A 15,411-nucleotide genomic window follows, 5' to 3' on the forward strand; every position below is an offset into this window, starting at 1 on the left:
TGCTCGCTTTTTAGCTTGGTTTATTATTTACATATTCAGTAACAGTGTCGTATCATCCCTTTTCTGGAGTGCCAGGTAAGATCCATTCCACAGTGACAACACACAAACCAGCAGATGCACTCGACATACAACCCGATTACAAGGAAGAAAAAAACCCCACCACCCTAGCATTTAAAATGACATACAGCAGTTTATTTAAACTAACTTTCATCAACAGTGTGTGCATTTTTGTTTTCTTTAAGAGACTGTTGCCACCCTCAGTCCCAGCTGCAGCCCTCCTGCAACACCCTGTTACTCCCTGACTTGAACAGGTACTTAACAGCCAATTACCATACGGGTTTCCTTTTGTTCAAATTAAAGTAACTGGAGTCAACAACAACTGCTGAATGAAGGTAAAAGCTTGAGAACACTTTGCATAACAGTCATCAGCAGTAGCTGATAGCTATTGCAGTGTTCTTGTGCAGTAAGCCTACGCAGATACTATCTCTCTTGCCTGTCTGTTCCAACATGCATCTCATCTCATTTGCAACCCTTTGCTTTAATTAGCTGAAGTCTTTGCTTCAGTCTTTCATATGTCAACCAGCCTGTGTACACTTCCATATTTTTAATCAGTAGCCTGTTGTCTTTACTTTGTCATTCGCACCAGCATATAAATCTGCCCTTCTTGTGATCCTCACTGCTTGGTAGAAGTCAAAACATGCTGTTTAATTTTCCTGTTCACTGATTTCCATTTGTTTCATGTTCAGCTGCTGGCGCTCTTCCCCCTTTCGGGCATGCTGTGAGCGTTAAACTTAGCAATTAAATGCCAAAAAACCCCTCAGTCCTTTTCCCCTTCTGTGCCCAGGAATGGGTCATCCTGACCCTGGCTGGGATGTGCACCTCGCCAGGTCAGCTGCAACGGGGCTGCATGGGAGGGCCAGGGGCTGGCAGAGGTTAGCTGGCTGTGGATAATAAAGCAGGTGCAAAACTTATGTGCTCTTCTAGGGTCGTGACTGGTTTCTTGCTGCTGCTTCTTCTCATTGTTTTTTATTCGGTTGACTACAACAGAGTATTTAACTTCACCCACGACACAGACCTTAAACACCAAGGCTTCAAAATAACTGGATGGCAAAGAATGAGACGGTGCTATGTGGCTGCCCCTCTGGCTGCCCAATTTTCTGGATCACTGGGGGGGAATCTGAGGTTGCCTGTAGCTGTCTGTCAGGTGGGGTGGCAGGCCCTGACATCTGTGCCTGTGCTGATCCCTGAAATGAGCCCGGAGTGTGTTCAGGATGTCATCCAGCTTCTGGTCCATCCGCATGACCTGTTAAGGAATCAGAAAGCAGACGAGCTGTCAAACGGTTGCACACGCTTCTGGTGAGGCATTCACTGGGCAAAAGCTCTGTGGGAACAGAGCCTGGCAGGGAGTGTTGGCACCTGAGAACCACCATCTCCTCTGAGTTTTGTGCAGCCTGTTGCTCCAGGAAGAGTGAATGACACTATGAAGGGATAGGGAAGGGTGTCCAGCCGCGAGAGGTGGCAGCAGAAGGGCAGGATGCTGGTGGCTTGAGGACCTGACCACTTGAGCAAGCCATTTTGTCTCTCAGCCTTTTCCCAGGGCTGCCAGCTTCTCTAGGTGATGATGCATCCTGCAAATATCTGCCCTGAAACCCTCTTTGGCTCTTTGGTTTATCGTGAGCATTTTTTCCCACTACCTCTCCCAGTGCTTCACCACCCTCACTGGTAGGACATCATGCTTTCCATTACTGTCTTGGGATATGAAACAGCTCCCCTCCCTTCACACTGTAAATAGATGCCTCTGTGATACATGTTGCAGTCAGAGATCCTACCAGATACAGTGTTTATTCCCATGCATTGTCAGGAGGACAGGCTACTAAAAACCACATAATAATATTAAAGAGAAAAACAACCATTCTACGGGGAGCTTGACATGCTAATCCTTCCTCTCATTTCTTTGCTTTCCAGTTGAAATTTCTCATGCACAGTCCCTAGGTGGAGGAGTCTTTTCTAGTCGTTATTATTTTCAAGGAGGGAAATGCAAATCTGTTTTTGTTTGTTTGTTTGTTTGTTTTTAAAAAGGGGACACTGCTCTCATACTTCCTACAGCTTTTTGAAATCTTGGCCTTTACCTAGGAGCCCCAAGCAGGCATCACCCCACTGTGCTGCTAGGGCCTCCCTTCCCTGCAAGTGGCACCTGACTCACCTTGGCACCAACCAGTGGGGCAGGCTGGGGACTTCTGACTGCTCTGCTTTGCTCTAAAGGCAAAACTGTGCATCCTGGAAATGACTGGGCTCACTTCTAACCATTCTTGAATACAGTACAGCTTTGTGTAATAGATGAGCCCAAGAAAAATGAGCATTTTTGAAGAACATTGGATGGTTCACTTTACAGTTATCTGCTGTGAAACTCTGAGCCTCTGAAAACTGTGATCTGTCCCAGTGGGTCTAATAAACTTTGATAGTAAACCTTTCAAAGTGGTATCAGATCTAAACTGAGCTTTCATTAAAAAGGGAGGCAGAGAGAATAAGAGAGGGACAGAGAAGGATCCCAGCCTTGCTCTGTGCAAAGATAACTTTGGAAATAGCCATTGGCAGCATGGACTGAAAGTTTATCAGGCTCATTGCTTTAAAAACCAAGGCCAAGAAATCACCTTATCCACCTGCCCCTCCTCTGCCTTTTCTCACTCCAAGTGTCAGCACCCCCAGGGGCCCCACAAACCTCAAGGTTCCAGGAACTTACTCAATTTATGTCATTTTAGCAACCATTATTCTCTCCTATTGCAGCCTGCTGGAGAATGAGAAGTGGAGTCTCTCTTCCATCTCACGGAGGGACAGATGTCCTCATCTCTTAATTCTACTTTCATGACTACTATATTCTAGTAGTATCTTGAGATGGGCCACACTCAAATAGCCCCACTTTAGTAGATGGGAAGGGAACCCAGTGGCAGAGACTTTGTCTGGCAGAGGTGCAGCCACCTCCTGGCCAGCCTGACCAGAAGCATCTCTGCCTTCTCCTGGATCTAATGAGCTGCTAGGAGAAAGTGGTTGATGCTGCTGTGGCAGGTGCTTCTCTCTGGTGTCATCAGCCCCAGAAGCATCGTCAGTGCTCTTATCTCAGGCACAACAGCTACATATTCTGCTCAGCATTAACTTGGTTGGAAGTTTGGAAGTCACTAGTCGTTTAAGGGTTAAGCAGCATGGAATTAATTTTAAAACCACAGCCTTTATTTTCTCCTCCGTTCTTGAAAAGCCTGTTTGGCTGATGCTGGTAATGACTCAACAGAATCTTTCTTAAGCAGAAATGTTGTGCAGAGCAGAAACTAAAGCAAAGTGAATATATTACAGTAGGAGGCAGGGAAATGGGATCAGACAGATGAAAGATCTGGGTCTTTCTTTTGTGAGGCTTTGTTGATTTTGATCTGCACGCTTGATCTTAGATAAGCTATGCCTGCATATTCCATATCATTTAAACTTGCTGTATTTCTCTGTATTTTGCCAACTCAGTGAAAGAATGTGATGGGGAATAATTTTATGCACTTTTCTTTCCAGGAGAGAAGGAGGATGAAAAAAGTAAATATTCATTTTTAGAGAGGGGAAAAAAGAGAAAGTCATATATAAGGGGGGTAGATTAAGTACACTTTTGTCACACCTTCCACACAAGGTTCTGCAAATATTTCCTGAACCTTAACAAATGCAGCTGCTTAGCTCTCCTGTGTCATACACATACACGGGAGGGTTTTAATGATAATTTTTGAGATTAGAAGCAGGACCCTGCAAAATTAAGTGACCCATAAGTAGATGTGGTAACTGGCAGACCTCTCCTAATCCTTAGATTTGTATTTTCTACACAGGCTCAAACTGCCTATTTCTGGCTTCAGATGCTCTAAAATAGGTTTTACTTCAAACATTTAACTAGGCTGGTAAAACTTGATTCAGAAAGACAAATCCTTAAGCACTTTGTCAAAGTGTAGCCTAGTAAAAATGGGACAAATTTGGAGGCTGGTTAACTGTGATTAAGAAGGGACAGAACAAGAGTTGTGGATACTTTATGGCTTGACTGCAGTCAGTAGGATGACTTGCAGGGTCAGAAGACTTTTCACATGGGTGAAGTTTTTTTTCCACAAGAAAGTCCTGTTTTTTAGGTTTCCCTGGAAACCACCCAGGAGCCTGAGACCCGGTTTTGAGTAACACACCCGGGCAAGAGCCCGAGCGAAGGGTTAAATTTGTGCAACATGTTTTTCGACTGAGTAAAGTGAGAAGCCATCCCTGGCTGGCCGCAGGGTTTCCAGAGAGATGTGATATGCCCCTCGCAGGCTTGGTGGAGACAGGTGAGCTTGGCAGCTGTCCATGGGCAAATGGCAACAAAACCTCTGTTCTCTCACATCACAAAAGCGCTCTGGAGACGATCTATAAAATTGTTAAAATGCTTTTATGTCCTTTCAACCGTCCTGCAGAAAGGAGACTTGCAAAAGCAGTTTAAAATCTTACACTGTTGTTATTGGGGCTATGAGGTGAGCTGAAGGAGTGTTGAAATGCGTATTCATTTTGACATCCCCCTGTGTAAAAGGGGCTGGACTCCATGGTGACATGCAGGGCTGCTAGACAAAGCAAATGTCTTGCTAGCAGCCCCAGCGAGCCACAGCAAGGGCAACTGGGTCAGCTGGCCTGAGGGACACAGGGTACCCTTGCCCTTTACCTTGAGCACCAGGCTGGCTTTCAATACCTACGTGCTACTGGAGGTGGCTTTTGAGTGTCTGTTGGTGAACGATGGTGTCTCAGTCCTCGATCTAAATACCTCCTTTTACTTTGGTGGGCCTGTGCTGCTGAAATGCCTTGTGGAGAAGGGGACCCTCAGAATAGCAGTAGCATGGAGGAGGAGGGCTGGATTGTGCTGAGGGTTTGCCACATGCTGGACAGATTCCCAACTCCCCTGAAGGCTTTTTTTCTGACATGTTTTGCACATGCACACTATTTAAAAAAAATAAAAATGCATGTGTGGAAAATGCCGTTGGAATAGCCACATGGTCTCCCCCAAAACCTCTCACTTTAAGCCAGAAAAATGCCTCTCCCCAGGTTGTGCCTGTGTTTTTAGTATGATTTCTGGAGGCTGGAAAAGCCCGTATAAATTATGTGCACAACACACTGGCTTGAACTATTTCCAGAGGAGTAGCAGAAGGGGAAGATGGTCTGCTGGAGCACTGAAGTAAATCTGTAAACCCACAAACACGGTCTTCTGTTGCTAAGTAGGTGGAGCTTTGTATCAAAAGCTAAACCCAATAAATCAAATGAAGTTGCTGTCACCTCCTGAAGGCTCTGCTCTCTCCCTGCCTGTAGCAATCCTACAGGAACTGATCAGAATGGCTGAGCTGTACAGGCTTCAGCAGTTGGCTGCAACGTGTCCGGGCTGCTGGTGCTGGGGATGCAGCACAAAATGGAGGAGGGAGAGAAGCCCGAATTTGTGTCACCAATCACAATGTCAGGGAGCAAAAACAAGTTCTGCTTTTGGTTAGGCTGGATCGACTTTGGCTTCCCTGCCTCACTCGAGTGGGGAAAACGGTATGTTGAGCCCCATCCCTTGCTATTGGAGCCACTGTGCAATGAGTCATTAGGTTCTGGAAGCCCCATGACAGTCAGGTTTCCTCTCTGCAACCGGAGGCTCCCCATCCAGTCAGCCCTCACCCCACAACAGACTGCAAACCTGGGCACGGGCGACCAAGAGCCACCAAAGCACAGAGGGCCACAGGACGTGAGCAATGACAGTCCCAGAGTGTCTGCACTCTGACTTGGCAAAGTCAACCACATCTGGGGCCAAAGTTGCCACGGCCAGCTGCCCCACTGCATGCAAACACAACACAGGGTTTCCAAACCACCAGAGTCCTCAGCTCAGCCCACTGAACACCCCTTCTCTAGCACTGGCCCACCTCTGGGCTGGCAGACGTAGCACCATGGCCACCCCAGAGCCTGCCTTGTCCTCTGTCTCAGCCCTTGCTGAAGCTCCTGTCTCCCAAGGTAGCAGGATCCACTTGCTGCAGCTCAGATTTAGAAACACGTGATTTGAGGGCTCTAACACCAACTGCTTGGAAAAGAGTGGTCTGAGGGCTAGGATTGATTTTGTAGGAAGAGAAGAGTATATGTGGACCTTTGTCTGCCACGAGCTGTTCTACCTGCATGTACTTACTTCTGAATATTCCCAGCTTGTCAGGAGTGATGGGCCAGCTAAGGTCTAGTTTGGAGGAGAAAATTGTAGGAATTTAGTAAAACCAGAGATGATTTAGTTGAACTAGTGTAATCCGTTATATGGATGCTTCCATTCCTGACTTGTGTAACGTACTGATTTAGCTTAAGCTTGTTATCCAGAAATTCGTGCCATTTTCTCATGTTGACCAGGTCTGTCACACGATTTTTCTTCTCGTACCAGATGGCAGACTGATTTGATTAGATCCTGTAAAGCCTATGTTTAGCTTTATATGCACATCTGGTCTTCTAGCTTCTCTCTGCCTACAGTTACACCCAATTATTCAAACATACTAATTGCCTATCCTACAGTTCGAAGTCTGAATTGTTTATTTTAGAAATCACTTCATTTTCTAGCATGTCTCTGAGTGGATTGATTGCTGTCCAGAGACTGCTGATTCAGGGAAGGGAAATCTTTTCTCTACAGCACTGCATGCAAAACTGCTTCCTTCTCATCTTGCTTATCCTGTTAAGACAAATTTCACTGAGGTGAAATGCTGAAGCCACTGAAGCTTTTTTTTCTTTTTTTTTTTACCTCTTCCTTTTTATCATGGCCAGATACTGTGAATGAGGATTCAGCCTCCTGGTCTGTGAGGAAGCAAACTGCCATGCCAGCCATAAAGGCCACGACTAGCTTGGGGAGAGATCTCTTCTGCAAGGTGCAAGGTGCAGCTCTAGTGCAGCCTCTGGGAGCCTGGTCCAACAAAATGCTTATGGATGTGTTAGCTTGAAACATGTGAATAGCCTTGCTGAGTTCACCAAATGTTTAAGTGCTTTGCTGGACTGGAGCCAGAATGGTCAACAACATGCAAACTATACCTTTAGGACAAGCTTTTGTAGCCTGCTAAAGTACTCATACACACATATGCACAGAGATACACCACCTTTTTATAAGTCTCTGAGGAATGATAACTGGCATCTATCACAGCATCCTTCATGAAATGACCCTGGCATTCACATTAGCAGAGAACTAGCAGCTTGCCTCTCCTCTTAAAACAACAACAACAACAACAACAACAAGAAGGCTTTGATGAATAGGCTCCCATTAACTGACTGGTTTTGGGATGAGTTGTAACAGATTTGGAATTGGCCTGATTCCTAAAACAATTCTGTATCCCAAAGCAAGGTTACCAGGTGGCACGTACACAGGGAAACGTCTCCCTGTGCTATGTCAAAGTCTTGTAGCCAAAGGCCAGCACTCCCTGCCCCAACACTGAGCCATGCTTTGTTCTGCTGAGGATGCAAACAGCACAGAAAGACCAAGCTTCAGCCAGTGGGAGTTTTGCCACTAACCTCAGAGGTCAGGAAAATAGGTAGGTGAAGAGAAGCCACACAGAGCGCACTTCCATGGCAGCCTGCTGTTCTGGCACACCCCACTCTCCATGCACACCAAAAATATATCTATATAAACCACCAAACTGCCTTGTTTGACTTATTCCATTTACCCTTAGCAGATATTGGTTGTTTATTTTCACTCCACAAAACTTACCTAGGCAAGTCCACAATTTTCCAGGCCTCCCTTCCGTTGTCCCAAACATCCCCACCCATTCTTAGGTCAGGTGTTACAACCTTTAGTGGCCTAGAATATAATATTCTTTATTTTAAGTAAAGCTTCATTTGTTTTGGTTTCCATCTACCTTTCCTGTTTAAATGAAAACACAAAGGTCTACCCCTCTGTACTTTGTTCCTGGGGTATTTCCTGTCAGTACCCTTTTGGTTAGCATTATATTTTTATATTTCCTATGCCACAGTGGCACTGATGAACCTTTGCAGTAAGATCTGTGTCTGTGGTTGCTGCTTCTGGTGTAAGATGCTGTTTGCTTAATTAGCTAAGCAACTCTCAAGAGTTCAGCCCTGGGTTTCTAAAGCAGGCCTGGTCAGCACACAGATTTTGTTAGCAGTGTGGCTTTGGGGAAAGTGGCTTTTTGTTTTTTTAAATGAATCCTTTCTTCCTAGCTAAATGAGGTTTAGCTGATGATGCACTGTGTATATGTTGCCACAACAGCTTTGGAGTAAATTGGCCAGAGCTTGCCACATTTTCTAGAGAGACAGAGTCCTCACAGATTAAAAATTTGGACAGATTTCTGAAAGTCTTAACTTGTGCAGAAGACAGACATCCAAATTAGTGCCTCATTGAAGGAAGGGCAGAAGAGGAAGGTGAACTGTATTATTAGACCCCGGAGAATCCACACAGGATGCCCTGACCACAGGAAAAGCTTTATTCAGCTCTTGCCCCTTATTAGCCTCAGATAATCAACCACAAAATACAGAGCCACAGGAAGCCAGGCAGCTTAATTTCTACTGCTCCCAGAAGTATTAGTTTCTAGCTGAAGAAATGCAAGTGTAGCCACTCAAGGAGTGCACACAAGGGTACCTTTCCACAGGTGCCCTTCTGCAGCAGCACTTGCCTGCTGGGTGTGCTGAAACCATGGGACATGGTCTCATTGGAGCTACGTGCACCTGTGCGTCTGTTTGCAGCCAGGGCTTTGAAATGTTGGGTTTTTCCCCCCGATTTTCCCCCAGCCGGTAAATCAGAGTTTGCAAAACTCTCTCGATTTACATACGTAAATGTTTTTCTGTTGCTGTTGCAGGACATTTCATTCCTCACCCTCCTCCAGATCCTGCTCAGCTCCCTCCTCCCTGTAATCTTGCCATCGCGCTTTGCGACATCGCTGCTCAGCCCCACCCGGGATGACGCACTGCCATTGCTCAGCTCATTAGCCTCTGTGGCTGCAAGTCCTGCTGCAAAACCAGCATGGAAAGGAAAAAAACACACACACACAAAAATAACAAAGCTAGTCCTCAAAGGTGGATATGCAGCTACTGTGAGTCACACCTTAATTTCGCAATAAAGCAGCCTTGGGACTTACGCTCTAAGATGCTGATTAATTTAATTTTTTAATCTCTAAACAATGCTGGACAGAGAGAAGCAAGGAAAAGAAAATGCAGCAGTGAGTATTTAAATGGTGCCAAAGGAGCACTGAGAAAGTGACCTTAGCCTTTCCCTAGATGGATGTGACAAGCTCAGCACTTTCGATGGGTGTGATGAACTCGGTATTTGTGCCTCACCTAAAGTTTGGAAGAGATGGTATCAAGCCTTCTACCTCTGATTGTTTTGCCTTGACTTCTGCTTTTTTTCTCTCTATTCAATCCCCTGCATGAGAAGAAAATCTATCCCTACCAGTCCCATGGCTAGATAGGCTTTACCAGTTCCTGTAATGGGCAGGACGCTTTGGGCTGTGCTGGTGCTGGCTTGCTTCTTTCAGCTTAGTTGTAAGGACTTCTTACAGATACCAAAACCAGCAGATAAATTCACTTAATCCAGGTTTACTGACCTGACATCTAGCTAAGCTAGCATCTAGTTAGAACAGCTGATGGACTGTATATGACAAGGTAACATATATGCCTTATCACAAGTATTGATATACAACTGCCTTCCATCGACACACACAAAGCTTTAATTTATATTATCAGTCTATCTTTACTTATAGGTTGGCAAGAAAGGCAAATAGAGAGGGAGAGAGGGAGTGTTATTATTGGGAGGAGCACAGGCATTATGGTGATGACGCTCTAGATAGTAAGACATGTAGGTACTAGAAGAGTTCCAGGCAGTTCTTGTAGGACTAGACCAGGACTTCATAAATCCAAGCTCCAGTTTACTCCCCCAGCACAGCCTTCTTGCATTGAGGACGAGTCACTTTCTGGATGAGCTTCATCAATATTTGTTAACCATGTGAATCAAACAATCTGCCATTTCTTATCTTTCTGACATAAAATCACATGAAATGAGGTAGGTCCAAGACAGAGTATACAGACCTACAGAAGATACAAGTAATCTAAAATGTTGACTGTAGGAAAGAATTAAGCTGTAATGAAAAAAAGGAAGATGTTGGAAGAGGACACGAGAGAAGATGTAGATGCTCCTTTGTATTTCATACTGTTGGCTCCAGGTGGATTGAAATGGACATGGCAGAGCAAGGCTGCAAGATGTGGCACAGTGGTCATGCCAGGAAAAAAATAAACTAATTGGGAAGCAAAGGATGATTTTCTAAGAGATCAGTGGGTGTCACTGGGAGGCCATGGTCTGGGCTTCTGTTTGCAGCTCTGTGAAAGAATTGTCATACCATTTTAGCCAAACCCTGTAGCAAAACTAAGGGCTGGTCTGTGTGCAGACGTGTGCTGTTGTCAGGAAATCAAGCCTGCAACATGTCTTTCACTGTTCCAGGGGAACCTGTGCCTAGACATTCATTTTTATATGCCCTACTGCTGTGAAAGCGATGAAGTAAACTTGATAGGACTTGGAATGTGAAAACTGTACCTTTTTGCTACACGCTGTTGAAAGGGGTGAGTGAGAACTGCCCTTATTTCTTCTGTACCCTGTGTGGCACAAGTCTCTAGGATCACCTTTGTGTAACAAGTTCACTGAAGCTCTCACACCCTTTGAAGGGTGCCACAAGGCTTGCTTAAAAAGCACACAATGCAATTTGAGGAAGAAACTGCAGAGGCACAAGTGGTGTTGTGTATTTAAATAATGAGGATTACAAAACACCATTGTTTGCTCATTAAAACACAGAAACCCAAAGCAAGTAAAATATTATCAGACAGTGCTGATTGAGGGCGTAGCTGTTCTTGATTCTTACTCATTCAAACATGCTTTGCTGAACCCTTTACTTTTAGCCTGTCTGGCTTATCTGTCATTGGAGGGATTTTCCCAGCTTGCTTGTGTGTACCAGCACTGCCACACACAGATTTTCAACAAATTCTTGAAAAATCACAGTGTGTGGGTGGACTCAGGACTGTTTGGTTTGGTGACCTGACATTGAGGGTGTCTGTCTGTCCCAAGCCACAGCATTCAATACCTGATCTGCAGAAGTCATAGGCACAAACTGTGCAGGGAAAGCAACTACACAGCAAGACATGGTTTGTGACTTGAGCTGAGATTGCTCAGCACCTGGAAGGAGCTGAACGATACCTGGTGTGTGACAGCATAAATCCCTGCATAAACTGGCTATAACTACAGTAACTGTGGATGCAGAACAAAAGAGATTGAAGGGAGAATGAATTTGACTGGATTTGTCTTTTTTTTTTCTCCTTCCCAAGCTAGAGAATGAATCACATAATACATTCCATAGCTGAAGAGATGTCCATGGGCATTTAAAACACTGACTGAGAACAGGAGGCTCAGTAAAGCAGATTTTCCAAATCCAGAATCTCAATGGTGAACATTTTCCCATTCTTTTGTGCTTGAAAAATAACAGAGAAATTTGAAAAATCAGCATGACTACATCCCCAGGGGAGACTCAAATAAAGCATTAATTAAAGTCAAGAAAGGGAGGTGTCTTATTTGAACTCTGCTGAGCTAGATGGATTACCTATGAAAGCTGGCATTGACAGGACAGCTGTATGATGAAGCCTGTGGCAGAAGTACTGGTCTCTTGTACAAACAATAGGAGACAGGGCAAGAGATGGAAAGCCATAATTGCCAGATAGACTTCTTCCTCATGAGGCACATGCTAAGTCACTTGCTTCAGTTTTCTGTTTCTGCACTGCTAATTAGGGCAAAAAAGTGTCTGCTTCACCTACTGTCACTCTTGCAGCTCTTTAGCCTTACACTTCAGGGAACACTGCTGGGGAGAAGAGTATCCTAGATCTTGCTTGGAGAAACACTAATTTTTCTCTTGCATGTCTCTTCTTTTTCATATATCATTGCAGAGAAAAAGCACAGCAATAAAAAGGGACATGTATTAACATGAACATTGAGGTATAGGAATATGAGAATGGCCTGGTGAGATTTCACTGTCCCAGCATTTAGTAAAATTATTTAAACTGGTGCTGTAGTTTAATTAAGATTTTGAGTTACCTGCTTTTTTGAGGTTCTAGAGGTAGAACAGGGAAGCCATGGAGGTCTTTACGCAACTTTCTGCCATGGGGGAAACCAGACCTTATTCAGGTCAATAAACTAAGATTCATTAGTAAAATAGGCACCTGTTGGGACTACTGAGAACCCCACAGATTTAATTGCTTAGCTTCACATCTACTTGCTTTCATACTACTTTTACTCACCATGAAAAGTGTCTTTGATGTACTAACTCGATATAATCTATAAGAAGGCTAAATTCTATATAAAACAGCCTGGTTTACTTGCCATTCTGCAGTTTTTCTCATCCCTTCAGAGCAAGATCGTTTAAGTCCAACTAGTTATCAGTGAGGAGGAAAATAAGGTACCTGTCTTTTTGCTAAAAAAAAAAAAAAAAAAAAGCTTTTTAGAAAGCTTTAACTTTCATATTTTAATGCATATTAAAAATCCCAGCTGTGACTGGGTGCTTGTCCTTCTGCACCAGTGTATTGTAAACCAAAAATGACCGTCACAATGAACATTGAGACTCTGGTTTTGGTCTCCTGACCCCTGTGCTTGGCTTCCTTCGCTACATGCCCAGCCCTGAAACCAGGATGAAAGTGGTTACTCAAGCCCTGCTACTGCTGAGACATCCCCCTGCCCTCCCTCTGCTGTGCAGGTCCAGCCTTGGGTGCACTTAGAAGCAAACCCAGGACATCTATACAGCACAGCAAAAATTCCCTATGTAGGAGAACTGCCTCCAGCCTGGATCCCAGGGCCATGGATGCCTCCTCTTCCATGCTCAAATGACTCTTTTACTTCTTGCAGGTTACACAGGAACAGAGGGAAAAGCAAAAGCCTTATGTGAATGGGGGTCATAAGCTGAGGCACTGTGCAGCCCAGCAAAAAAGCTGGGATTCTTTGCCCTGCCTTCCCTTACCTCTGGTATAGCCAGCTGAAATGTCCACCATAAGGCAAGCAACTGCTTTTTTTTTTTTTTTCTAGGAATTTGAGCTAAGGTTTAGTTATTGTTAATAAGGAAGTAGATTTTATGTCCTGCAAAATGATGAAGAAAGAAAACATGTGAAATACGTAACTTTCTCCTTTTAAAAACACTGAAACAACTCCATTCAAAGCTTCACTTTTTTTTTTTTTTTTTACTTTCTGCTCCTAAAAAGTTAATCAAACTCAATATGATTTTATGTAATAGAGTCGATGCTGCAGGGAAGAAGCATTTCAATGGAAAATCTCCTGCAAGTTCTAGTTCAAGCACTTGTGACTTAGCGTATGTGAAATGCACAGAGCAGCAGCGTGAGAGCCCCAGGAGCTGGCACAGCCTAGGGACAAGACTAATAGAATCATAGAATCATTGAATGGTTTGGATTGGAAAGGACCTTAAAGATCATCTAGATCCAAACCCCCTGCATGGGCAGGGACACCTCCCACTGCACCAGATTGCTCAAAGACCCAACCTGGCCTAGAGCACTTCGTGGGATGAGGCATCCACAACAGAATCACAGAATCACAGAGTCACCAAGGCTGGAAAAGACCTTTAAGATCACCAAGTCCAGCCTATGACCAACACCACCACATCAGCCAGACCATGGCACTAAGTGCCACATCCAGCCTTTCCTTGAACACATCCAGGGATGGTGCCTCCACCACTTCCCTGAGAAGTCCATTCCAATGTCTAATCACCCTCTCTGTGAGGAATTGCTTCCTAATATCCAACCTAAACCTCCCCTGCTTCGGGGGAGGCCATGCCCTCTTGTCTGGTTGCTAATTGCCTGGAAAAGAGCCCAGCCCCCACCTGACTACAACCTCCCTTCTGGTAGTTGAAGAGAGTGATGAGGTCCCCTGAGTCTCCTCCAGGCTGAACAACCCCAGCTCCCTCAACCTATCCCTAGAAGACTTTCCCTCTAGTCCTTTCACCAGCCTTGTTGCTTTCCCTGGGCAACCTGCTCCAGTGTCTCACCACCCTCACACTAAAGAATTTCTTCCTAATGTCTAACCTAAATCCCCCCCTCTTCCAGTCTTAATCCATTACCCCTTGTCCTCTCACTATAAGCCCTTGTAAAAAGTCCCTCCTCAGCTTTCCTGTAGCCCCTCCAGGTACTGGAAGGCCACTATAAGGTCTCCCTGGAGCCTTCTCTTCTTCAGGCTGAACAGCCCCAACTCTCTCAGCCTGTCTTCATAGCAGAGGTGCTCCAGCTCTCTGATCATCTTTCTGGCTTTCCTCTGGACTCACTCCAGGAGCTCCACATCCTTCTTATGCTGGGGGCTCCAAAAATGGACACAGAGATCCAGATGGAGTCTCCTGAGAGCCAAGTAGAGAGGGAGAATCACCTGCTGGCTGCACTTCTCTTGACCTGCAAGTCAGGAGGTCTCTACATAAGCATCATCACTAGTTGAGGATTACTGAGCTGAAGGTGGTTGTGGGGCTGTACCCTGGGGCAGAGCAAATGCCCTGGTACAGGATTTTGGACCTGGCTGTTTACCTGCAGCAGTTGGGCACTGCTGGCAAGTGTGGCATCTGGAATGTGATTTTAAAGCTGGTAGTGGCACCCATCAGTGGATCTGCACGGGCAGCCAGGGAAGATTAAATCCTCTTGTTAGCCACAGGGCAGCGTGGTGTGGCAATTAGTATGTTAGGCAGAGCTGACAGAGACTTCTGCAATGAAAACGAAAACTTGGCTGGCCCCCAAAATCTGCAAAGGTTCAAGAACTTTTCAGTAAACCTAGATTGAGCCTTGGCAGATTTATAATTTCACGGAGGAACCGTTCAAAACACCCTGATTCTCGCATGATTTTGAGCCCAAACCAGGCCACACTTGGCACTTTGGGAGTTTTGCTTTGGGTTTTTTGCATACAAATCCAAAACACAATGTAGACTCAGTAGGGAGGAACCGATGCAAACCAAAACTGCTGAGTTTTGCACAGCTCTAATTATAATCTCTTCACAGTCCCAGTTTTATTTATTATTGTTTGTACTGTGGTAGCAGCACAAGGGCTCCAACCAGCTTCAGGGCCACGCTGTGGTAGGTGTTGCAAAGGCAGAAGAAGGAGGCAGGCTCCCCGGGCTGAAGAGTTTTTAATCTAAATAAACAAAATAGATAAAGAATGAGAGAAAGACACAAAACATGTAAGCCAAGTGATTAGCGGGTGTTGGCAAGACAACTGCTTTTTCCCTTCGTGTCTCTCTCACCCACACATAAAATTGTGGCTATTTACCCCTGAAACCCCTTTGGGGTCAGGGAGGCGTTTTCCAAAACACGGAGGGAGATGGGATGTGAGAAATAAGCAGAGAAACAAAGTGGTGGGGGGGGGCAGCAGGTTCAGCA

At 45.0% G+C, this 15,411-nt stretch overlaps 1 protein-coding gene across 1 annotated transcript in view; it reads right to left on the reverse strand.

The window, feature by feature from the left end:
* Window positions 1-1,091: 1,091 nt before the first annotated feature.
* The window catches only part of LOC104389984 (potassium voltage-gated channel subfamily KQT member 1-like), a 485,421-nt gene continuing 471,101 nt past the window's right edge, over window positions 1,092-15,411 (reverse strand). Inside the window, 2 exon segments of the mRNA XM_009999050.1 lie at window positions 1,092-1,237; window positions 1,240-1,303. Of these exon segments, the coding sequence (XP_009997352.1) occupies window positions 1,092-1,237; window positions 1,240-1,303 (210 nt within the window).

Source organism: Chaetura pelagica, unplaced genomic scaffold (assembly GCF_000747805.2).
Source record: "Chaetura pelagica isolate M959 unplaced genomic scaffold, ChaPel_1.0 scaffold6, whole genome shotgun sequence".
NCBI classification, from domain to species: domain Eukaryota; kingdom Metazoa; phylum Chordata; class Aves; order Apodiformes; family Apodidae; genus Chaetura; species Chaetura pelagica.